Below are 25,111 nucleotides of genomic sequence, written 5' to 3'. Positions count from 1 at the left end.
GAAGAAGATCGGCCAGTAACCTAGAAAGAGTTTAAGTGAATAAGAGAGGGGCAGATCTAAATGTCAAGTATAAATTGTGATTGGGACGTTAGATTTGAACTTGCACGATTTGGAGCAGCAGTGAGCATGAGATATGAGTTACTTTGGGATGCCTTATGTCTAGGTACATGAGATTAACCTCAGGAAAGTACTATATACAGTACTGTAATGTCCTACCATTCTGAAATATTGTATTGTTTTATACTAACTAGGTATTCATAAGTATAAAATCTCTTATGCAAAGCAGCCAGAGCAGAAATACAAGAAGGAGCTAATTAGTGTTAAATATATTGTTTCAGCCAATAAGAATTATATCTTATTACGGCCATGGAATGAATGGATCTTCTACCCATGCCCCTAACCTTAATAAATAGTTATAGTTAAAGCAGCACTGTGGTTGTATGGAAAAAGACAAAATGAAGCTTTCTTCTCTTTTTCTGGATAGCAGGGCACTGCAGCAGTTCATTCCTTCAGCATTGATTATAAAAATAACTGCTTCCTCAAGGATGGAAATAAGTTTCGTTATATCTCAGGCAGCATCCATTACTTCCGTATCCCACCAGCTTACTGGAAAGACCGGCTCCTCAAGATGTATATGAGCGGTCTCAATGCTGTACAAATGTAAGTGATCAGAAGTGATTCCCAGCTGGGACATACTCTTTGCTGTAAAAGAGACTAGAGACTTAACTAATCATAAATATTCCAATTTTCTAATTGGAAGGTTAATGATTTGGATTGTAACCAATATTGGGAGCAGAGAAACTCATGCTTATTAAAAATAGATCTGACCCAGGAGTGGGATTCTACCGGTTTGGACCAGTTTGTTAAGTTTCCATCTGGTTCTTTGAAGCGGTATTTCAACTGACAGGCTGGCCCCGCCCACCCCGCCCCTCCCTTCCCAGGAATCTCCGCTTGGCCCATTTTCCATGTAGGGTAAGTGCAGGGTCCATGCAGAGGCTCTGGGAGGGGGGAAAACAGGCCTTCCGGAAGTCCGGAAATGGACCTGTTTGCGGCTTCCGGTGGGTCTCCAGAGGCCCGGGGGAGGCCTCTGGGCCCTTGGGAAGGCAAAAAACAGCACTCCCAGAAAAACTGGAAGTTGCAAAACGGACCTGTTTCTGGCTTCCAGTGGGCCTCCAGAGCCTGGGGGAGGCCGTTTTCGACCAAGGGTCCGGAGGCCTCTCCCAGGCCTCTGGGAGGTCGAACACAGCCTCTCCCGGGCTCTGGAGGCCCACTGGAAGCCGGAAACAGGCCTGTTTCTGGACTTCTGGGAGTTCCGGTAGACCATGCCCACCATGGCCACGCCCACCCAGCAACCAGACAGTAAACCGGTTGCTGGCATTTTTGAATTCCACCCTTGGTCTGACCCAAGTAATGAAAATCATTTTTTCTCTCATAAGGTCTCATTAGGATATATATACCCTTGCGCAGATACAGTATGTCTGTATAGCACTAATTGTATGTAAGTATGTATAGAATGTAGCATATTTAATTACCCCCTTTCTGCTACAATTGGGATAATTACCTCTGCCCATCACTCCAATTTAAAACTAGGAGAGAAAATTTTTGTTCATATTCCCTGCTTGCTATCACTTATGTGTGAATTTGCTATCAAGCTAAGCTGAGAAATAGGGATTGAAAGATGTACTTGAACTACAAAAATATTGTTTAGTATTTAGTGCCAGAAGGTAAAAAGTATGGTTTTGTGCTATTTACCCATAATTACAGTTACTCTTTTTTGTCTCTCAGAAATCTATTCTGGATTGAAATGTGTATTTTAATTCCTCAGTTATGTCCCATGGAATTACCATGAACCATTGCCTGGAATTTACAACTTTTCTGGGGATAGAAACTTGGAAGGATTCTTGGACTTAGTGGCCCAATTAGGGCTATTGGTGATTTTGCGCCCTGGACCCTACATCTGTGCTGAATGGGATATGGTGAGGGCTATGCAGATTCAGATAAGTCATTATTTTAAGCATCTGAATGTTCCACGTCTCATTTCAAACAATTAATAATTTGATGAGCTATCTTTCCTTCATATTCCTTTTATAGCTTTTCTTCATTTTTAAATCTTATATTTTTCTTGCTTTATAATTATATATGGCTGCTCTCATCATTCAAGCAACTAATTTACAGTAATTAAGCTCAAACCTATTTTTGCAGTTTTGAATTCTCATTTTTTGGCAGTCCTGTGTGGCCATAAAGAGAGCATAAATAATGTCTTTGACTTTCGTTGCACAATTGGATTACTTTGATATCTTATTTCCTAGGGTGGCCTTCCATCTTGGCTGTTGGCAGAACCAAATATTATTCTACGAACATCTGATCCAGGTAAAGGGGAAATCTGAACCAGAGAAAGAAAACAGGATTTCCTCTATCTTCTGCAGAAGCAGAGAACGTATATGAACTTAACACAAAGCTCAATGTATTCTCCCAGACTTCTTTATGCAGCATTGTAACCACCAACTCTTATCTTAGTACTACACAGGAAATTGAACAGAGTATCCTCATTTTTAGCTGAACAAGTTGCTTTCTGCTCTCAGGTTTTCTGCACGCTGTCGACAAATGGCTGAGTGTCCTGCTACCAAAAATAAAACCTCGTCTTTACCAAAATGGAGGTAACATCATCAGTATCCAGGTGCGTGAAGGATAAGACATTTCAGGCACACACACACTCCCAGTTCTTGTGTGCTTGTGTGTATGTTGTCTCCTTGGCAATAGCCATGTGGTGAATATAGTAGGGAATACAGGTTTTTTGTCACTTTCATTAAAACAAATGAATCCTAAACAATAGTTTTGGAAAAAGATGGCAATCAGACCTACCGGGTACAAAAATTGAAAATTGAATTCTGGAATCCATTGACAAATTTTTGCCTAGCAGAATCCTTTTGGATCTTAAAATCATGTTATCCAGTGCCCAACATTTTACACAACCTACATTTGCTGTCTTTCACTATCAAACAACAAAGACATTTTTAGCACCCTTCCAACTTATACAGAGGGAGAGCAAACTGCTTCCTTTAAAAACTAGCTCAGCTGCATCTACTTGGAAAACCAACATATGGGACAAGTGGGCTGCATAAGCTGCTACATATGCAGCATTTGACAAATGAGGTATATACAAGTCTTATTTAAACCTGATCTGTTGGTAAATGAGAGGCTCTAAGTCATCATCCTTTAATTCCCCACTGTTCTCTAGGCAGGTGGAGAATGAATATGGAAGCTATTACGCATGTGACTATGACTATATGCGTCACCTCCTGGCTGTTTTCCGCTTGTATTTGGGCAGAGAAGTTGTACTTTTCACAACTGATGGCATCAAAGAATCTGAGCTGAAGTGTGGGACCCTGCAAGAATTATATGCCACTGTGGACTTTGGATCAGGTAGTGCAAAGCTAAATGATCTGCATAGAATTCATAGGATCTGGAATGGATTATCCTTTGACTTCTACTCTGTTTTTTGTTTTTTGACAGACACAAATGTGACACGAGCATTTGAACAGCAGCGTCTGATTGAGCCAAGAGGGCCACTGGTGAGAGCAATTAGCCTTGCCATGTAGGAAGAAGCAACCTGTGGCTTTTTAATGCTCATTTCTTCTGAGCACCTAGAGGTGCTTCCAGGGAATTGCTAAGGGAATCAAAAGTATTCATGTATGTTAAATCCTCATTTGCCTCTGTGGTTTGTAAGTTGGTGCTAAAGCAATAGAAATTGTAGCCCTATGTTTTCAAGAGTGTCTGGCAAGCTATGAGTTTCATTTGCCTGTCTAATAAATGCAATAAAAATAAAATGAACAATATTCATTTAATATTTAGTTCATTCAATTCAAATTGTTTAAAAGTTGTTTTTCTACAGATACAAGCATATATTAAATTACCACTTTAAAGTAGACAGCATAATGAGCAGAGGTATTCACCTTGGAGTATATTTCCTAATTGGTGCACAGCTTAATTTTGGACATAAATGAGATCATGAGCATAGCCACCGCAGCTGATTATAACGTACAGCTTGGATATTATTGTTGAAGTATGTGGTTCTATGGACCATAGATCATAATGTATCAACTAATCTATTTTTATGGTCTGACTTACTTATCCTGTGCTCTCAGATTTTAACATTTGAGTTGGAACAAAACTTATATATGGTTTCAGGTGTTGAAAATAGCTTTGCTATTATTCCATAAAAGTCTTAATTATGCTTTTCCCCTAGGTAAATTCTGAGTATTACACAGGCTGGCTGGATTATTGGGGTGAGCCACACTCCACAAAAAGTACTACAGTTGTGACTAATGGCCTACAGAAGATCCTAGAATTGGGAGCCAACGTCAACATGTAAGCGTGAGACTATATGGGAGAGTGGCAGGGGGACAGAAGCAATAGAATTGATTATAAAAAGAAATGAATTATGTCTAAGACACAAGTCATGGCTCTTAGCTTCATCTTATTCTATATGGGTATTTTGGTACATCAGATGGGGTGTGTGTGTGTGTGGGTGTGCGTGCACAATCTTACTATCTTTTCTTTCCATGTATTTCCATACATAGCAAATAAAATTTTCCAGCAGAATGAAGATGTAATGTGAAACTTGAACATATTTGGGACTACCCTGGGTTCACCATTTATCTTACTTTATATGACTTTATTTATCTTACTTTATATGGAGTCACATTCTCCTCATTCTAAGCAAAAACCAGACAGGCCACATTATGGTTTATTCAGTGTGCAAAACTGTTCTTGGTTCCTTTTGTAGTCCCGGTCCATTTTTCTCTATTCCACAATCAGTCATTGTCTCAGTGCTTGGATGAAAAGTGAATTCTTACTCTGCTGCCTGATCTTTTTTCTAGGTATATGTTCCAGGGTGGCACCAATTTTGGTTACTGGAGTGGTGAGTTTCTGGGTTCTTGGGGTTGCTACCTCAATCAGATATTGTAAGGCTTAGCTTCTGGGTGGAAAATAGAAGTACTGGTATCTAGTTGCAGATGAGAGTTAGAAATCCAGAAGCCTGTTTTGTTCTCATAGGTTTCTCTACTCAGGTGCTGATTATAAGGACAAGTATTATCCTATCACTACTAGCTATGACTATGATGCACCTCTCTCAGAAGCTGGAGATCCTACAGAAAAGCTGTATGACATTCGAGCCATCATTGGCAAGGTAACAATTCAACATTCTTGACAGTAGATGGAGAGGCAATGCTGCTTTTTATACTGATTGAAAGAAACTATTTAATCTGCTGTTTTGCTGCTATGCACATGCAGTCACAGCCAGGGTAGGATATAACCCTAAAGTTTAAAACTTAATCAGAGCATATTCGAATAAATTATTGGCAGTAAGTTTTAGAAGAGATAAGTTCTATTCATGATTCCTGGAAGCAGGGGAATGGAATGACTACAAGAGCTTGGTATTACTGCACCAGACAGCCATGATATAGCCAAATCTGGTTCAATATGCAATCAAGTAAGAGTGGTGAATTACGTTTGGGCTCCCCACATCCAAATCTCCAGTGAATGAACTGCATGTACCAATCTTTATTTCAGCAATTATTTTCTCATTCTCCTCCACTTGCAGTCGAATATGCATAGGACAACTATTTGGGGAACAAGAAAATGGTGATGTTTCACTAGCAGATGGTAGATAATACTGGGGATTTGGATGCTTAAAAGTTATCTCCTCCCCTCCAATTTTTAAAGATATTTTTTTTCTGGTAGGAGCCATGTCGAGGCAAGGTAACTGGTTTATTCTTTCTGTTTCAGTTGCTAAATGTGATATTGTCATCAGCTGAAATTGATGTTAAGTTTGACCTCTTTTGCTTTTTTTTTTTTTAAATGCAGTTTCAACTGGTGCCTGCAGGACCAATACCACCTCCCACTCCCAAATATTCATATGGCTATATATCTTTACCACTGGTAAGTTAGACTTCTAAGATACTGTATTCCATCGGATGTTCAGGAATTAGATAATGGATAAGCTATTCCTGTAGTCTTACATGTTGTTTCCTAAGATGGAATCAAAGGTATTAAAATGGATTTTGAAATAGAAAATTTGATACATAAAACTGATGGTATTAATGGCACCAGTATTGAGATGTGCTCCATGCCCACATCAGGAATTCAGCAGAACCACTGTTTTCATTTTTAAACAGTGATATGCTTATATGGTACAGCGTTTTTAAAATGACATAGTTATCTTTTTGCTTGTTTTAATGTTGCTGTATACTTACTTTGTAATATTATTTGATATTTTTAATGGAAATGATTTGGGGAAATATGTTTTTGTATCTTACTTTTTAAATAGCATAAATACAATTTCAGTTTTTTCTTACAGTGTGTGGCCTTTTTGGATATTCTAAGTCTTCTCTCCCCTGGCCTACCATTCCATTCTTCCTTCCCCCTCACTTTTGAGGCTCTGATGCAGGTAAGAAATGAAACAAGAGTCTGTGGCATCAAAAAGGGAAGCTAAGAGTAGTTCTACGAGAAAATTCAGGAAAACTCAGAGAAGCTGAAAAAAAATATCCTTTGGATCTTGCCTGTTTGGTGTTTGGATTGCAGTCCACATTTGCATTAGTTTTCATTTTATATTTCAGACCCATGGCTTTATGTTGTATCGTACTGTTCTTCCAGATGACATCCTACAGCCTGTTTTGCTCTCAGTCCTTGAGAATGGGATCCATGACCTTGCCTACGTTTTACTTAATGGAGTAAGTTGGAAAGTGGAGACATTTGTATGATCCAGGCGTTTAATTGCCAGGGGGGAAATGTCCCTGGTTCTCATAGTGATTGCTTGAGGCTGCTGAGTGATATAGGGGTTTTGCTTCAGTTCTAAAAGTGCTATTTAATTGTTAATCCTTTATTCTTTCTGCCTTGAGGAATATAAAGGGACACTGGAACGAGACAGAGTGAATGCCATCGCTATAACTGGTCAGCTAGGAGATTCATTGGACTTGCTGGTGGAGAGCATGGGCCATATCAATTTTGGAGCAAATAACAGTGACTTTAAGGTACTGCAGGAGAGCACTACTGATGAAATAGTAGATAAAGAGTAATGCTTTCACTTTTATTCATAGAAGTACACTGGAGTGGGATGGACTCTAGGCAGCTACATTATCACTTCAGAGTTAAGTATTTTCCAGAAGAGTAAGCCGTTTCTAGGTAATAAACAGCAACTGAAGTGATTTGAAAGAATTGGGGATTTATTTATTATTATTATTTTTGAGATTTGGAATTGGAATATTAGGCATTCTTCTGAAAAATGAGCTGTAAAGCAAAAATAATGAACTCATTTTTAATCACTGCACGTTCTGATATAATGTTTATTAGTTGCTTGAATAGCTTTATTCCAGTTTTTTGGGGGGTGGAAATCTTAAAAATCCTGTTACAGGAAAAATGATTAGGTCCTTACAGATAATAGCTGATTGTTTTGCCAAGCAGCAGGATTCAACTCTTTTCTTACATGAGGGCTACAGATTAAAAGCGAAGTGTATGCTATTCTTTTCACATCTTAGTGTACTTTTCCCTTTTTTTGCCCAGGGCCTGACCCATAATCTTACTTTGGGTTCTACCATTCTAAGTGACTGGCTAATCTATCCACTTGATATTGACTCAGCTGTGGCCCAGGAATGGCCTCCATATGTCCCACGAAGCAATAGCACCGCAGGACCTGCTTTCTATACCGGGGTCTTCAAAACACCTGGTATCAACTATGACACCTATGTGAAGTTTCCAGGGTGGAGCAAGGTATAGCAATCCTGAACACAATTTTATCTCCCATTAGGCAGCAAGGTGATTTCTTTGCTTCCTCTCATTGGCAATGGAGCTTCTATGATCCAAATTACTAGCTGCAGCTCTTTTACTATATTTATCCATTAAGCACTTTATAATTACAGGCAGTTCAATAATTAGTTTATAAGTAAAAAGTTGCCTTTATTTACTATTTTAAAAATATCAAAATTAAGTGGCCATTAAGGTCGAAATAGGGAACAGGAAAGACAAAACATCACATGATGCCAAAAACAAGTTTTATGTAATTTAAACAGTAATTAAATAGTTACTTTATAGAACTATGTTGAGGTAGTGTTAATAACATAAAATTTTATTGGTTTTAGCATTGTGTAGAACAGGAATCCTCAACCCCCTGGCCGCAGCCCCCCTATCGGGCCTTAAGCCACTCGCCCCAATCTACAAAGACAGAAAGGTTAGAGAACTCTGGTGTAGAACATTAATATGTTTGCCAGTTGTTCCCATAAACATTTATAAAAGTCATTCAGCATTTCAAATTCCATAATTACATTATTAAGAATAATATCTTTTTACCATCTAAAAGTATGTCTTCCTATTGTTATATATTCAAATCATATAGTTGTAATCCACACACATACAGAATTAACTTCTAAGCTTTATACTAGTAAGCTGTCTCTTGCCATCAGTGATTTTCCTGGCTTGGGATAGATAATAAAATATGAAATAGATGCAGTAGTCTCTTGGGATGCCCAAATAAAGTATTACTTTATAAAAATCACTTTTATCTTTTTAACTAGGGCCAGATCTGGATCAATGGTTTTAACCTGGGCCGTTTCTGGCCAGTTCGTGGACCCCAGCAAACCCTCTTTGTGCCTGGCTTTCTCCTCAGTACCTCAGTCCTCAATACTATTGTAGTGTTGGAACTGCAGAATGCACCATCAAACCCAAAGGTGCTTTTTCTTGACCGTCCCGTTCTCAACGGCACTTCTAGCTTCTCTCTAAAGGACATGAAATAACTGGAAATGCTATCCAATTATGACATTGCTGAGACCCATGGCAAAAGTATTTGAAATCACTGTCTTGTAAGAATCAAATGAATAAAGTATTGGACTGTAGCGTAAGCTCTAATGAACAAACCAAGTAAACTACAGTTATTTAGACAGCAAGTCTTTCACTGGAGTATTAGTTGAAGTTGATGCTATTTAAGTGCTCAGGATGAATCATGCTCCTCACCAAATTAAATATGCAGGTATCTGGCATAGTATTGTAATGCATTCTTGGCACTGCATTTGTATCAAAGATAGAGTTGCAATTGGAAACTGGCAAAGTTCAGTGAAAATAGGATGAACCAGGCAATCACATGACATACTTGGGGATAAGGCACCTTTAAACATCAGGAACAGATATAAAGTTCTTTGTGCTTTATATTAAGTAGATCAAGGGTCTGTCTCGATTCTTAAGACATCTATTGCTACTTGTGAAAGTACTAGCTAAGAGACAATCAAATAGCATTAGGTCAAAAAAACAGTGCTCAAGGATTCTTCCATTTTTGTTATCTATGATCTTCGTTCAGTTATTCCTTAATATACAGTAGACTTCTGTAACCAGCACAGCAAAGATGTATTACAATTCTTAACTTGTAGAACTCCCAGTCAGCAGTTAATTCCAGTGGGGCAGGCCCAACATATCTGGGGAGAGAGGTTGCTCTTTTTAACTAAATAACCTAAGTTTAAAATTGAAAAACCTACATTCTTACAAAAGAAGTTCATTTCTCAAATAACAGCAGTCCATATTAATTTCTTATGAACCATAAGTTCTTATGAACTTATGACTTTCCTGCTGTGCTTAATCTCTCACCATTCTAAAGTGACAACAGTCCTGGGGTTGGATTTCTGTTGTAGCACAGTCTCTTGATGCCAAAGCAAAACCTCCAGCTAAGATGGGGGAGTTTTCCCTCGACGATGGGCTTGGAGACAATTTGTGGAGCAGAAGGAGAAGTCAAGATAATGGAAAGGAATGCAACCCAAAAGGGATTCCCCACAAAACCAGCAGCGCCTATGGACACAAAAGATGAAAAATCATGTGGTTTTTACCCAAATAATATTTCTCAGGAAGTCCTCACCCTCCCAAAATACCTGGTATTGGTCAAAGATGCACCAGAGTCTTTTAATTGGGAAGCAAATCTCCTCTCAGCCATCAGAGCACGCTAGAATGAAAATAAACTATTAGGAAAAGGTCACTGTATAGAAAAAGAATGGTCTCCATCTTTCTGTATGAAGTTCAATGCATTAACAGCCTCAAAATATTGATGAAAGAATTTGGACAACATTATATCAAACTATAGAAGAACGTTTATTAAAATCTATTGGATTTACTAGGCTACCCAACACAATAGGACTATGGGTAACATACAACATAAAAGAAATAAAATAAAGGAACCATTTAACACTAATGTACACAATTTATTAATATAAAATGGCAACTAATAAAAAACAATCAGAAAGTAACTTTGCCTATGGAAAAAGCCTCTCCTAGGGTGGGTGAGGGATTGTTCTAGAGCACAGAGGCAGCCTTCCAAAAGGCATGCTTGCAGTACTAGCTTCCATAAGGTGGCAAAATTTAAAAGGGAACCTGGGGCATTGCTCTCTCTCTGGGAGTATGCGGAGTGGGCAGGTGTTCTTTGCAGAAGGTGGCTCTGCAACTTTACTACTACTAGGCCATGCAGAGCTTTAAAAGTGATAAGCAGAACATTGAATCCTATCGAATCTTACTGGAAGGCAAAATAACTTACAGAGTAGCAGTGTTACATGGGTGTAATGAACTGTTGGGGGACAATATGCTGACTCTGTAAACCGCTCAGAGAGTGCTGTAAAGCAGTGGTCCCCAACCTTTTTTGTACCAGGGACCGGTTTCAAGCAGAAACATTTTTTCAAGGACCGGGAGGGGGGGGGGGAGGAGAGAGAATCCGACTTTGGTAGTTTGCTTGCAGACGTTTCATTACCTGACTAGGTAACATCTGATGTTATTACCTAGTCGGGTAATAAAACGTCTGCCAGCAAACCACCAAGTTCAGGGAGCGCCTCGGCCCTGCCTCCCTCAGCCCCATCCCTCAGGTGTCTGCCTCCCTCCCTCCCTCAGGTGTCTGCCTCGTTCCTCTCTCAGTCACTCTATCGCTCCTACAGCAGCCCAGGAAGAAACTGCTTCAAAGAAGCCGGGTGGGGGGTGGGGTGGCTTTTCCTGTCGCCACAGCTTCCCGAAGCGCCCGTTTCACCCCACCCGCCCGCCCGCCCGCCCGCCGCGGTTCAATCCACAGTGCTCCGTTCTACCTGCCTGCCTGCCTGCCTTCTTCGTTTCGGAGCAGCTTCGGCTGATAAAAAGAGGCGAATAGTTATTATTCTCAGCCGAAGCTGCTCCCAAACAACCAGACAGGCAGGCAGGCAGAACGGGCACTGTGGATTGAACCTGCGAGCGGGCGGGCGGGTGGGGTGGGGTGAAACGGGCGCTCGGGAAGCTGCGGCGACAGGAAAAGCCCCGGCTTCTTTGAAGCAGTTTCTTCCTGGGCTGGTGGAGGAGCGAGAAAGCGACTGAGAGAGCTGAGCCAGAGAGCAGGACAGGCTTCGGTTGCTTCCTCCCTCCCCTTCTTTCATTTGTGTCCTTGATCCCCGATCCCAGCAGCATTCACCGAAGGCGAAGAAAGCCGCCATTTTTAAAAAAAATTTTTTCTTTGCGGCCCGGTAAAGAGTGCTCCACGGCCCGGTACCGGTCCGCGGCCCGGTGGTTGGGGACCCCTGCTGTAAAGCACTACGGGGTACTATCTAAGTCTAGGTGCTATTGCTATATTGCAGCAGAATGTTTTCAGTGAACAGACGAATGAGAAACGCTATCACTTTTTAAGCCACTTTAAGCCCTGACCTTCTCACGATCACTGAGCAGGGCAAACCGCCTTTTCTCTTCCTGTTCTTGCTCCAGAAGTAATTGTGCTTCACGGTCTTCTCGTTCTCGTTGCTTCCGTAGGGCTTTCTGTGCTCGTCGGCGTTCTGCCTGTCTGGCTTCCATTTCTGCAGTTAGGGGGCCAGGCACCTGTGGTTACATTCCATATGTGAATCAAACAGAACAGGAGGAGATCCCAATAGCAAAAGAAAAAAAGAAAAAGATAATCCTAAAGAGGACATTAATCTTTTCTATATCCTGTGCAACGCTTTCCTCCCCATCACTGTATGCTTCATAGACAAAATCTAGACTGGGCAACTGAAACAAACATTTAAAGTTATCCATACCTAAAGATGACCTTCATTAAATGACAACCAATGGGTGGCACTTTAGCTGATGGATGTCAACTCCCATCATTCCTTCCTAAGTTGATTAACTTAGTCAGGAAGGAATGATGGGAGCTGACATCCAAGACCTTGTTTCCACTCACCTGAGCCCGGGTGTAGTCGTACCTCTCTGGCTGTTCACCCATGAATCTACGGAATTCATTGCGGGTTTGCTTGCTGGTAGACACACAGTATGGAGGCTGTTCTTTTCTGTCCCTGGAGTATAAAATAGTGGGTGCTTTATAAAATAAAAGTTACAGAACACTTACAAGAAGGGTTACCTTCAAGGTAATCATTGCTGAGACAAAGAGATGTGAAAACCTTTCCAGCTATGAAAATAGGACAACTCTCTTCTAGCTTGCTACTCGGAAGACTTAAACATCCATGTAAATATGCCAAAACAATTTTGAATACCTTGGTTCTTGTAAAGTATTAATTCCTTATATTTATGAAAATCCTGGACCCATAATAACTAGAAGGGAAACTAAGACACCGGTGGAGATGCGGCAGAAGAACTTATTGTTGCTTATCTCAGCTGCTTATTGCTAAGTTTGCAAGTCAGATCCCATGCACAGACTAAATACAGTTTAAGACTGGCGCTAACTTAGGCCTCAATATGACCCTCTCTTGATGGACATTACCTGATGGCAGGGTCAGCCCCGCTCTCCAACAAGAGCCGCACAACTGCAGTTCTTCCTGCTGCTGCTGCCACATGCAAAACAGTCCAGCCACTCTCATCCAGGGGTGTGTTGAGCAACTGTTTTGTGACTTTATCACTGCACTCACTGTTATCTGTTGTATTATCAGCCATTCCCAGAAGATGCTGTAGGGCTCCCATGTCTCCCATTTTACATGCTGTAAATAAAGCATCTTGCACAGTTGTGCTGGGAGCATCTGGGAGGAAGAGAAAGGTATTCAAGTGCATTTGAGGTTATTATTTGGAAAGGGGATGATTAGGGTTTATATAGCTGCCTATCCCATTAAAAGGTTTTCCGGGCAGCTAACACAATAAAAACATCAGTACAGAACAACATACAATCCCCCTCCACACACACACATCCAATAGCATGTAGCCACAGATCCAACCTGCCAGCACAAGATCCAACCTGCCACACATAATCTAGAATAAAGGTCAAGATAGCCAGTTGGAAGACTATGTAATGTATATGTTATCCCACACATGCTCCCAAACTCACCTTGAGGCTCTTGCTGTTCTTGGATCTCAGTTGACGCTGGTCCTCTACATACTGAAGTATTGTGTTCAACACTTCCTGAAGTATCCATGTTAGACTCTGTTTCAGAACACATAGTAGAAGATTCCCTGATTTTAATCAGTCCCCTTAAATCCTTGCCTAATATTTTAGCACTAATAGGATTTTAAAACCAATGAGGTTATACCTGGAATAGTGTTGCTAACCTGCAAATTTTAACTTTCCTCATTACTAGCCATGCTGGCTGGAAAAGTCAAGAATTGCAGTACAGCAACCAGAGGTGATCTCCTACTCTAGACGACTTAGATGATGTTTCAAGATATCACCAACCTCTTAGCAGACTCTTTGCCCGCAACCTATAGTCCATTGACTATAAAAAGAAGAATCTGCCAAAAAGCCAGTCTAGTTCCTGCTTGCTATCCTTGAAGATCATTCCACAAAGCAATAAACCTAATAGGCATGCTAAAAGCAGGGTCATTATTTCAGCCACTTACTTGGCAGTGTCTTGGGTTTCCTTCTCCTCTTTTTGCGATTCTGTTTTGGTGTCACCTCAAATTCACGTAAATCTAATAAATTTAGTGTCTCCTCCACCAGTTCCAGATTTTCTTCCCCCACTTCTTCTTCCTCTATCGTTGCTACAGAGACTGTAAAAAAAAAGCACAGCTCAGATGAGAACGGGGAGAGGGGGAAAAGAAAGAACTGGTTATATTTGTTGTTTCATGTTATCCACCTGTATGCCATCAGTCATTATTAAAGTCTGCTATGATCACACCCTATACATTAGTAAACTCCATGCTGCCTGAAACATTTTACTTCAGGGACTTCTCATTAAGCTACTAACCATTCTAGGCAAAATCCCCAGTATATTGTTAACTTCAACGCCTGTAGTAGTCCTCGACTTATGACTACAGTTGAACCCAAATATTCTGTTGTTAGATAGACATTTGTTAAGTGAGTTTTGCCCCATTTTACTACCTTTCTTGCCTCAGCTGTTAAGTGAATCACTGAAGTTGATGTTAGTAACCTGGTTGTTAAGTGAATCTGGCTTCCCCATAGATTGCTTGTCAGAAGATTGCCAAAGGGGATCACATGTCCTTGGGACACAGCAACCGTCATAAATACGAACCAATTGCCAAGCAATTTTGAGTAAAAAAAAACCCACATGATCATGTGGATGCTGCAAAGGTCGTATGAAAAACGGTCATAAGTCATTTTTTTCAGTGTAACTTTGAATGGTCACTAAATGAACTGTTGTAAGTCGTGGGCAACCTGTACTCTTTTCGTTCTGTACACCAGACGTCAGAAAGAAAGAACGCAGAAGATAACTACACTGACCAGGAAGGGTGACAGAATAGGAATAACAATGTATTCCTTCAGCTTCAAAATGGCCGTCCTCCTCACTAGTGCCAGAAGGCTGTGTAAATGCTTCATCCTTACGAACTACTTTTTTCCAGGTCTTCCGAGGAGAACTAGTCAGATCTGCCACTGTTGTATTACTTCCTATTTAAAAAAAAAATCAGAATGTAATTTTAATGTACTTGTTTCTTTCCCCTTAAAATGCTCAAATTGAGATTACACTTCCAATAGCATCTCAATGGCATAGTTTTGGACTAAATTTCTATAATAGAATGGAGAACTTACAAGAGCAGGACAGGACAGGACAGGACAGAAGAGAACTCCAATATGCTAGGATAAGACTAAGAAAACTACTTGCAAAGCTTTTAAAGTGCAGTTACAAGTATTTGGGTGGTTCTGAAGGGAATAAAGAAAGAAATCATTCCTTAGAAAGTTTAATTATTTGACTGGCACTGCATTACAGACCAAAAAATATCTTTCAAGTGCTAAAAGTCAAGCCAACAACAGAGAAAAATTAAATGACAGCTCACCATATACCAGCAAACTGCTTAAAGTCCCATGGACCCGTTCCACCTCACGGAAGGTGGCTCTTCGGGTGCTGAAAGGAATACGCCGGATACGTGGGTCACCTCGCTGAAGAGGGCCATGTTTGCTGCTAAACAAGAGAGCTTGGTTATTGTATGGAACACGAAGGAAGATGCACTCTGCTTCTTTTAAATAACTTGTCCAGCTCATTAGCAGCTCCTGAATCTCCTGTAGAAAAAAAAAATAAGAGGAACAACTCATGCACAATGTTCAATATTGCTGAGAGCCAGTTTAGCAACCGGGTGCTACAGTAAGCACTGGTTTGCAGCTTAAATGCAAAATGTGATTCAAGAGATCCAGATATTTGCTTTTCCCACAGAACCATTTTTAATGTCAGAGAGGGGATTATAATGGTCTGTGACGATGATCTTGTAAGCAGGAGAAAGAGCCGCAGCCTAAACAACTATTATGCAATAGGTATCACAGCCCACAGGAAGAAAAAGGGGTACGGGAGGTGTCTCAGATGGGAACCTCCCTCGTTTTCTGTTAAGTTAAAGTAAATGAGGAGGGAAAAGTACCTTCAGATTTGCAAGATTGTATTATTGTAACCTTACAATAAAGTTAGAGCTAGTACTGATGGTTTGTGGTTCTTGCCTGGACTATCTCGAAGGGTTGACAGGAATGCACAGTTCAAATGTTCTATCAGAAAGTATACTGACATGCAGAAACTGCAAAAAAATGAATCTATATAACTAAGCTATAGCAACAGCAACAGCGCTTAGACTTATATACCGCTTCATAGTACTTTAGAGTCAGCATATTGCCCCCAACAATTTTGGGTCCTCATTTTACCCACCTCAGAAGGATGGACAGCTGAGTCATTCTTAAGCCTGATGAGATTCGATCTGCCCAATTACAGGCAGCCAACAGTCAGCAGAAGTAGCCTGCAGTACTGCACTCTAACCACTGAGCCACCAAGTGGTCCATCTATATTTATGTTCCATCACTTGGCTATGCACATATCACTAATAAGAATCTAGACAGGCCCACAAAATTATTATTTTTTTCTCCATGAAGGCCTGGGCAATGTTACTCTGAAATAGGGCCACAGGAAGAATCTGAGACCTCTTGAACCTCTCACTTTGCAGGTTTCCTCTTGGCTGCGTACTTACTTTAAGGAGAGCAGCCTCATTGTAGCGCCGTATTGACGCCCCAGCGGATTTTGGCATTGTCCCTTGAGCATCCCTCATTCCTTGGGCTGTACCTCGTCGAGCTCGTACAGTGTATCGATGAAAAGTTTTGTGTGCCAATATCTCATTCCTGAGAACAGAGAGAATATAAGCCTTTAGTACCATTAAGAAACTACACAATGAAATGAATTCAGATTCTAGCTCACAGACAGACAGGACAGATATAGATAGATAGATAGATAGATAGATAGATAGATAGATAGATAGATAGATAGATAGATAGATAGATAACGGGAAATCTTCCTTTGTTACACAAATGTGTAAAATATCCAAGTGTCTACCATTCCTTCTTCCACCAATTCTCTCCCTTACGTGAATTACCATGACATCAACATCAATACTAGCCTGGAAACTTATGCTATTTCCCCACATTTTATCAAAGACAGCCTTCAATGAAAAGAAAGGCAGCTTAATAGAGGCACAGTGGCAGCTCCCCTATTACAGAAGCTTGGTAGTTTCTGTCTTCTTTTAATACTTGAATCCCTCTCTGCTAACATGTACGAATATTGTAATGACATAGATACCATATAGTATCTTTTATAAATTCCTATTATTGGATATAAGCAAAAAAGGAATGAATTGTAACTCAGTGTTGTATATATATATGTGTGTATGGATGTATACATACAGGTGAAACTCGAAAAATTAGAATATCGTGCAAAAGTTCATTTATTTCAGTAATGCAACTTAAAAGGTGAAATTAATATACGAGATAGATCCATTACATGCAAAGCAAGATAGTTCAAGCCGTGATTTGTCATAATTGTGATGATTATGGCTTACAGCTCATGAAAACCCCAAATCCACAATCTCAGAAAATTAGAATATTACATGCAATCAATAAAACAAGGGTTGTACATAGAACAATATTGGACCTCTGAAAAGTATAAGCATGCATATGTACTCAGTACTTGGTTTGGGCCCCTTTTGCAGAAATTACTGCCTCAATGCAGTGTGGCATGGAAGCTATCAGCCTGTGGCACTGCTGAGGTGTTATGGAAGACCAGGATGCTTCAATCGCGGCCTTCAGCTCTTCTGCATTGTTCAGTCTCATGTCTCTCATCTTTCTCTTGGCAATGTCCCATAGATTCTCTATAGGGTTCAGGTCAGGCGAGTTTGCTGGCCAATCAAGCACAGTAATCCCACGGTCATTGAACCAGGTTTTGTTGCTTTTGGCAGTGTGGGAAGATGCCAAGTCCTGCTGGAAAATAAAGTCAGCATCCCCATAAAGCTCGTCTGCAGAAGGAAGCATGAAGTGCTCCAAAATGTCCTGGTAGACAGCTGTGTTGACCCTGGGCTTAATGAAGCACAGTGGACCAACACCAGCAGATGACATGGCTCCCCAAATCAATACAGACTGTGGAAACTTCACACTGGACTTCAAGCATCTTGCAGTGTGTGCCTCTCCATTCTTCCTCCAGACTCTGGGTCCTTGGTTTCCAAATGAGATGCAAAAGTTGCTCTCATCAGAAAAGAGGACTTTGGACCACTGAGCAACAAACCAGGTCTGTTTTTCTTTAGCCCAGGTAAGACGCTTCTGACATTGTTTGTTGTTCAGGAGCGGCTTGACAAGAGGAATACGACATTTGAAATCCATGTCTAGGATCCGTCTGTGTGTGGTGGCTCTTGATGCACTGACTCCAGCCTCAGTCCACTCCTTGTGAAAGTCCCCAACACTTCTGAATGACCTTTTCCTGACAATCCTCTCCAGCAGCAGTCATCCCTGCTGCTTGTGCACATTTTTCTTCCACACTTTTCCCTTCCACATAACTTTCTATTAATGTGCTTTGATACAGCACTTTGGGAACATCCAACTTCTTTTGCAATTACCTTTTGAGGCTTTCCCTCCTTATGGAGGGTGTCAATGATGGTTTTCTGCACAACTGTCAGGTCAGCAGTCTTTCCCATGATTGTGATTCCTACTGAACCAGACTGAGAGACCATTTAAAGGCTCAGGAACCCTTTGCAGTTGTTATGGTTTCATTAGCTGATTAGAGTGGGACACTTTGAGCCTAGAATATTGAACCTTTTCATAATATTCTAATTTTCTGAGATTGTGGATTTGGGGTTTTCATGAGCTGTAAGCCACAATCATCTCAATTATGACAAATCACGGCTTGAACTATCTTGCTTTGCATGTAATGAGGCTATCTCATATATTAGTTTCACCTTTTACGTTGCATTACTGAAATAAATGAACTTTTGCATGATATTCTAATTTTTCGAGTTTCACCTGTATATGCAAAGCAACTTTTAGAGTTTTTTTTTTTTTTACAAAACGTTGCATTTAAAAGAAAAAGAATATCTGTGACCCTACAATTCAAGCTAATTACATGTAGCTCTCTTTTCTTATTATGTAATCAAAATTTTAAATGACTTCTGAAATCCTGGGCCACAGGGAGTGAAACTGGGTTTTATTTTAATTGATTTAATCCCCAAGAGGAATGGTATAAGAGTGATAATTAATTCAAGGATTTGTGGGGAGGGGGAAGAAGAAGGATTCTTCCATCCAGGGAGAATTCTCATATTTGCTGCTTATTTGAGGAATCTCCTTTCTTTTTATTACCCTTCTTGCTTCAGAAAAAACTAAGCGTCCATATTGTGCATATGCAGTACAGATCGATCAGTCTCAGTTTCTCCCTCTCTCTCCCATTCTTTCTCCCTCCCCCGCCTCCATCCATTCCCTGAATTAACTGCACTACATGCTTTATACAACGTCAAACAACCTGAGCAAAAATCAAGCCAAGAATGCTTTAGTGTTAGCTATGCGCAAAGCCATAGTGTCCTTCAGCCTTCTAACAGATCTGATTTACAGTGCAGAGAAGATCCACCATAACAGCAAGATCCTCCATTTCTTACCCCCGAAAAACAGCTCCAGCAAAGTGACCTCCACCAGCCATCAGGATAACCCAGGAGATTCTGGGATTCTGCCTCTGAAGGGAAGCCACTAGATCTGCAGGCTCTTCAAAATTGCCCTGGAGATACAGCAACCTCTTCAATTAGTGAAAGGTTAAACTAAGCAACACACACACACACATACATATACACAAACACCTGCAAACTGGCTGTTGGAGATCTTTAGGATATTCTTGGCCTGCAGAGAAATGTTAAGGTTTTAATGTACTAAAGGGAAATTCTGCATTTCCAAGCAACATAAATACAAAAGTAAAAAATAGTGATTCCAAAAAGATGTTCTTTTCCACGGAACATGGGAAATTGGAAAACTGCAACCATCCCATAGAAAAAGACAATTCTTTCCAAGGAAACTAACCATGAGCAGGGAGAAATCATTTCAGTGAGGAAAAAATGCAAACTGGGACAACATGGGACTTGCTTTGCTGAAATATAATCAAACTAGAATGATTTTGAAAGGGCTATTTGGTTCCAAGTTTAAAACAAAACATGTTTTAGTTCATAAACATCCCACTCAGAAATAAGCTGGCTGAGAAAAATCACAGCCAAAAAACCAGGGCAATTGACAGATATTGGTAATCATCGTTTAGCAACTGCCTCCTTTACCAACTGTTCACACTTTCATCAGTGATGAAAAAGTAACATTTTTATTACAATTATGATCTTCACAGGTCTGTTAAGCAAAGGAAAGCTGAAGTTGCAGTCTCACTGAGCGATCACTTTGTTTAATGATCAGGCTGCCAGTCCTAATTGTGGCTGCTAAATTAGGACCACCTGTATTCTAATATAATGACCACAAGAACTGAAGAGCAACCTCAGGTAGATGAGATAACAATATTGCTCAGAGACTCAGAATGCTTGGAATAGAGGCTGTAGCCCATGAAAGCAGAAAACTAGGTGGAAAAAACAAGAGTTAATAATTCTGCAGAACACACTGGATCACTTAAAGCCTAGACTGGATGTCCAATGTGTGTCCTTTTGTGTTTTACAGCTGAAAAGCTAAGTGCTTCGTTTGCTAATGGGCAACTAGCGATTAAAAGAAGAAAAAGCTAGAATAAGACCACGTGTTTTCTGACATGCCTTTGTGGTGTTTAGCAGCACACAGCGAAAGACTGAAATGAGTTGGGCTTCAGAGTTTTTGAACAGTATGCGTTGAGAGCGTGGGTTGTAGTAGCCGGTTCCTTTTCTTTCACCATTCAGACAAGATTGTGATTCAGATTCACTATTTGACTCACAGTCACTGGAATCAGAACCAGAGATACTGGAGACATCATCTGTATACAAAGTAACATTGCATTGAGTTATTTATAAACTAATAAGGTAAGAATAAATAAATAAATAAATACATAATTGGTGATTCTAAGGATTCACTTTCATTAATCTGTTAACAACTTCATAGCTGGATTATTAGAATTTTTCTGCTAGGCCACAAGTTAGTTGATTGAAATCATAAGAATTAACAGAATCCTGAAGCAATAATGACTCTTATCCGTATGTTTTTTTTTTTTCACCTGCTTGAGTCTTTGCTTCAAATTCTTCAACTGTGAGCATCTGACGTCCCAACAATCGCTGTTTTAGGTTGAAGCGATGCCAATCTAACCGATAATGCTCTTTCTAAATAGAAATAGTAAGTAGTTCAAAAGATTGGAACTTAATTTCTTGTGATGAATAGGCAAAAATTCTTAATGAATCTGAAATGCCTTTATGATTTTACACATAGAAACAATTCCCATCAATACACGGCTCTCTCTGCAATAATTTGAATAATTTAAAATCCCCAGATTTCCTTTGAAGCAAGAGACTGCCCTGTTCATACAGAAAATGCTTGCAGTAATGGCTACCTGTTCATCTCGATTCTCAAAAGCCTTTGAGCAAACAGAGCAATACATCCGGTCTGATACCTCTAGGATTAACTTAGCTTGTTGGAGTTCCTTGGTTTCTGCAAGAACAGCAAAAAATGGGCACCAATAACACAAAATTATGTGATGAATGTATGTCTTTATAAAAATTCATTGAAAATAGGCACAGCATTTCATCAGTCACAGAAAAAAACACATTATCTGTGGTAGACATTGATTTATAACAGCCTTAAAATTAAAATGAAAACAGATTTTTTAAAATAAAACCCAATTCTGTCATTTGGCTTAATAAGATGAATTCATATACAGGTACTCCTTGACTTATGACCACTACTGGGACTGGAATTTCGCTCATAAGTCATAATGGTCATAACGCAAGTCAGCCATGTGACCATATCCAATTTGATAACTGTTTTTATGACAGTTAAGTGAACCATACAGTTGTAAACCTGAATCCATTCTCTCAAAATCTGAATTGCAATATTCCCATGTAGAAAACATAAAAACAAATTATTTAAAAGTATTAAATTAATTTTAAATAGTTGCTAAAGAAATAAATGTACTAAATTTGTATACTAATCATGAAAATTTCAGGTGGTAGCTCAGCTTTATTTCTATTTTCTCCATGTCACTTCTCCTATTTTAATATCTGAAATGATCAGGAGCATTTGCTTCCTATTTTCAGCTGTTTACAATTAACCTCAGCTCCCTTTAACAACTAAGGAAACTATTCTTTGTTAATATGATAACTATCTTAAAAACAGATATTCCTAATGTTTTTAACTGGTAGACCAAAAATAGGATAGGAAGAAAATGTAGAAACTCAAGGCTGGCTGAAGTTCAGTCACACTGTGGGAAAACAGTGGTTTCCTGTTATGTCTAACTGAGGTCATTCACAGGGTCAACTCTCGTGATTTCATTAGCTTTGAGAAGATGCTTAATACAATACAGATATCTGAGAATTAACCAAGAAGGATCCATTATAACCTTTTCCCTGGAACACCATACAGAATTACTCTTTCTGCTATAATTTCAAGACAACACAGGAAATTTTTAGCTACCTGGATCATATTCCACTCAACCTGTATGTCAAACTATATTGCAACCCACTATATAAGATGTGGATTTGGTAATGCTGACCAGTTCAAAGGGTTGTTTTATTAAACATAACCAAATTCTTTGCTGCCATTTAGTGGTCATCCAGACTGCTGAATCCAACTATGGTAGTTCTAAGAGTACAAGGCAATGGCAACAGGAAAAAATCGGTCAACACTTCAAAGAATGTCAGGTATATCACAATGTTCCAAGTCTGAAGTTTCTGTAAGGTTAAGCTATTATATGAACAGCAGTCATTTATTTGTAGTACACGCCTGTGGCCTAATAAAATTTGGCTAGCTTACTCTAGCATTAATTTTCTGGATTCTAGGGAACAAACTAAAATGGAAAACAAAACCAATTTCAACTTGAAACTGAAGACTTTAAATCTGGTAAATGTTTATGGAGATTCTGTCATCCAAGTCATGGTTGTTCCAACCAAAATCAGGTAAACATGTAGCCATTTGCTGAATCTCCCCACCCACATTTATAACATATGTTGCCCATAAATTCAGCACCTGGAATTGCCACAGAAGTGATATCTTCTGTTGATTCAGTGACAAGGCAAAGTCCATTCATTAAAGCTGTATTCTGAGCAGCTTCAAACACAGACAAGGTTTCAATAGGCTGCATGGTCTGAAAAGATGGAGAAAAATCAGCAAATTTTAAGAACAGATATACAGTAAAGACAATTGTTATTTAAATTCAACAGGGGCTTCTGAAAGGGATGCAATTTACCTCACTCCACTTCCAATGGGAAATAGAAAAGGACAGGAAGAAGCATGCCTAGAGCTAATTATTTCATTCTTACCTAAGTAGATTAAGCTGCTATTCCATACCATCTTGATATGGTACTATGACCTACCATTACTCTCAGTGACCCAGAGTAAGGCTGAGAGGTGATTGCCCCTCCCCTAAGGTATAAAGGAAGTGCAAAGGTAGAGAATTGCCAGCACAATTGAAGCCAGAATGTTCATTGCTGAGCAAGATGGTTGTCAAATAAGTCATGCCTGATATTACAATCTTTTTTGCCTTGGTTGTTAAGTGAATTGATGCAGTTAAGTGAATTGTGCAGTCATTAAGTAAATCCAGCTTCCTCCATTAAGTTTGCTTGTCGAAAAGCCAGCTGGGAAAGTGACAAATAGCAATTGCATGACCCCAGGACAATGCAATACATACCGGTTGCAAGCACCTCAATTCTGATTACATGACCGTGGGGATGCTGCAATGGTCGTAAGTATGAAGACTGATTGTAACTTACTTTTTAAATGCTGTTGTAAGTTCAAATGGTCCCCAAACAAATGGTTGTAAGTCAACATACATGTATGTTGCAGGAAAAAACAATCATCTCAATTAAGAATACCAGCAAATTGAAAAAACTGACAGGAAAAGGATAAGTGAAAAATATTTTAAGGTAACAAATAAAAAATAAAAAATAATGTAGGAATACCTATGAGTCATCATTGGAGAGCTGTAATAAACAAGTAGACTTAAAAATAGATAAATATACAATGCCAAAACTTTTTATATAAAGGATTCTAGAATGATACATATTTATAGAGAGAAAATATACTTTCAAAAGCCAACTTAGAAAATTACATACAATACACACCAGACCAGATACTCATTGATTATTAGAGCTAACATTTCTGAAATATAAACAAAATTATATGGCCCGGAATCTGGAAAAGATTAGTATATATATCTCACTTGGCTTAAAATTTAAAAGAAGAATTAAACAGAACATAGTGAAATGTCAAATGAGTTTCAAAAAAGGCAGGACATGGAATCAGATGACTGTTACAAATTGATAATGAAGAGAGCAAGAAAATTTGAGGAAGTACATCTAGACCACTGATGGTATAAGTCATACCAGCATACGATACAATCAGACTAATGGGAGTGCCAGAATACCCTTTTTGAAATGCAGATAACACAAATTTGGTTGTGAAAATAAAAATGGAAAGTGTAAAACATTTGGGTTAATATTAAACAATGTTGAGCAGCATGCTCAGTGAACTTACAGCTGATGGTGAGGTGTTTTCCTTGGCTCAAGATTGACTATATCGCAGATATAAAGAGAAATTAATCCTAGAGAGGAAGACAAACATACATGATGAAAGAGCATTTCTGTAACAAAAAGAATGGCTAAACATTATAATCTTTGAGTAATAATGTATAACTGTGAAAGTTATACATTATAACGAGAAAGAGTGAAAGAAAAAAAAGATATACCTATGAATTGGGGAGCTGGAAATTGTCTCTAAGAGAACTGTGGACGGCAAGAAGAGCCAGCCAATCCTGGATCAAAAAAATGACTGTTCCCTTGTGTTAGCAATCTACAAGTAGAAATACACACCATTTCATAATGTGATACAGGGTAGATGTTGGACTATATAAAACCGTTTGGCAAAGTTAAGATAAGTAGAAAAAGGGGGGGATGGCACAACAGATCAGGTGGATGGACAAAATCAGAAAGACTTCTGGGACTGTCCTTGAAAGAGCTTACACTTATTAGTAGACAGGTCGAAATTGCGACCCTGTTTGTATCAACGTACCTAGTATTCCCTATAATAAAGACACAGAATAAGTGGAGGGGCAACATTCAAAACACCTCTGCAATCACTTTACTTAACCTATAAACCACCAACTGGCTGTTGTCACCCTCAACTATCCTGGGGGGTGGGGGGAGGCGACAGCCTAAGCCACCCCTTATACCTCCGAACAGCCCACCGGAGCAAGGATCTGGGCCCCGCTCCACGAGCTCGTCGACTCTGTCACCGGGTGAGAGACGTCACTTCCGTCCATCATCGTGG

The 25,111-nt window shown here is 39.6% G+C and overlaps 2 protein-coding genes across 4 annotated transcripts in view; one reads left to right on the top strand and one right to left on the bottom strand.

Annotated features, from left to right (window-relative positions):
* Positions 1–8,906, top strand: part of GLB1L (galactosidase beta 1 like) — a 13,958-nt gene extending 5,052 nt beyond the window's left edge. For 2 of the 3 annotated variants that reach the window (XM_087950577.1, XM_087950582.1), the window contains exons 3-17: positions 485–660; positions 1,826–1,976; positions 2,310–2,370; positions 2,583–2,677; positions 3,243–3,423; positions 3,514–3,572; positions 4,247–4,368; positions 4,881–4,921; positions 5,070–5,188; positions 5,866–5,940; positions 6,359–6,448; positions 6,618–6,731; positions 6,900–7,031; positions 7,561–7,767; positions 8,568–8,906. In XM_087950577.1, the coding sequence (XP_087806703.1) occupies positions 485–660; positions 1,826–1,976; positions 2,310–2,370; positions 2,583–2,677; positions 3,243–3,423; positions 3,514–3,572; positions 4,247–4,368; positions 4,881–4,921; positions 5,070–5,188; positions 5,866–5,940; positions 6,359–6,448; positions 6,618–6,731; positions 6,900–7,031; positions 7,561–7,767; positions 8,568–8,786 (1,842 nt within the window). In that variant the 3' untranslated portion in view covers positions 8,787–8,906. The remainder of the gene's footprint in view (positions 1–484; positions 661–1,825; positions 1,977–2,309; positions 2,371–2,582; positions 2,678–3,242; positions 3,424–3,513; positions 3,573–4,246; positions 4,369–4,880; positions 4,922–5,069; positions 5,189–5,865; positions 5,941–6,358; positions 6,449–6,617; positions 6,732–6,899; positions 7,032–7,560; positions 7,768–8,567) is intronic. The other variant, XM_087950584.1, reaches the window with a different exon arrangement.
* On the bottom strand, positions 7,933–25,111 carry ANKZF1 (ankyrin repeat and zinc finger peptidyl tRNA hydrolase 1). Its single transcript, XM_026665574.2, has 18 exons — positions 25,014–25,111; positions 24,531–24,634; positions 24,320–24,386; positions 22,814–22,931; positions 21,183–21,280; positions 20,853–20,955; positions 20,422–20,615; positions 19,288–19,403; positions 16,351–16,498; positions 15,184–15,406; positions 14,633–14,797; positions 13,792–13,941; positions 13,283–13,378; positions 12,728–12,980; positions 12,191–12,302; positions 11,683–11,850; positions 9,906–9,976; positions 7,933–9,825 (listed from the first exon to the last, which is right to left on the bottom strand). The coding sequence occupies exons 4-18, from the start codon at positions 22,926–22,928 to the stop codon at positions 9,705–9,707; spliced, it is 2,133 nt and encodes a 710-aa protein (XP_026521359.1). The 5' UTR covers positions 22,929–22,931; positions 24,320–24,386; positions 24,531–24,634; positions 25,014–25,111; the 3' UTR covers positions 7,933–9,704.

This window comes from Notechis scutatus, chromosome 1 (assembly GCF_049901735.1).
Source record: "Notechis scutatus isolate UNSWTSFEM ecotype Mainland chromosome 1, rNotScu1.2, whole genome shotgun sequence".
In the NCBI taxonomy this organism is placed as follows: Eukaryota; Metazoa; Chordata; class Lepidosauria; order Squamata; family Elapidae; genus Notechis; species Notechis scutatus.
The sequence above is the reverse complement of the archived record's forward strand: the minus strand, read 5'-3'. Positions and strand labels throughout refer to the sequence as shown.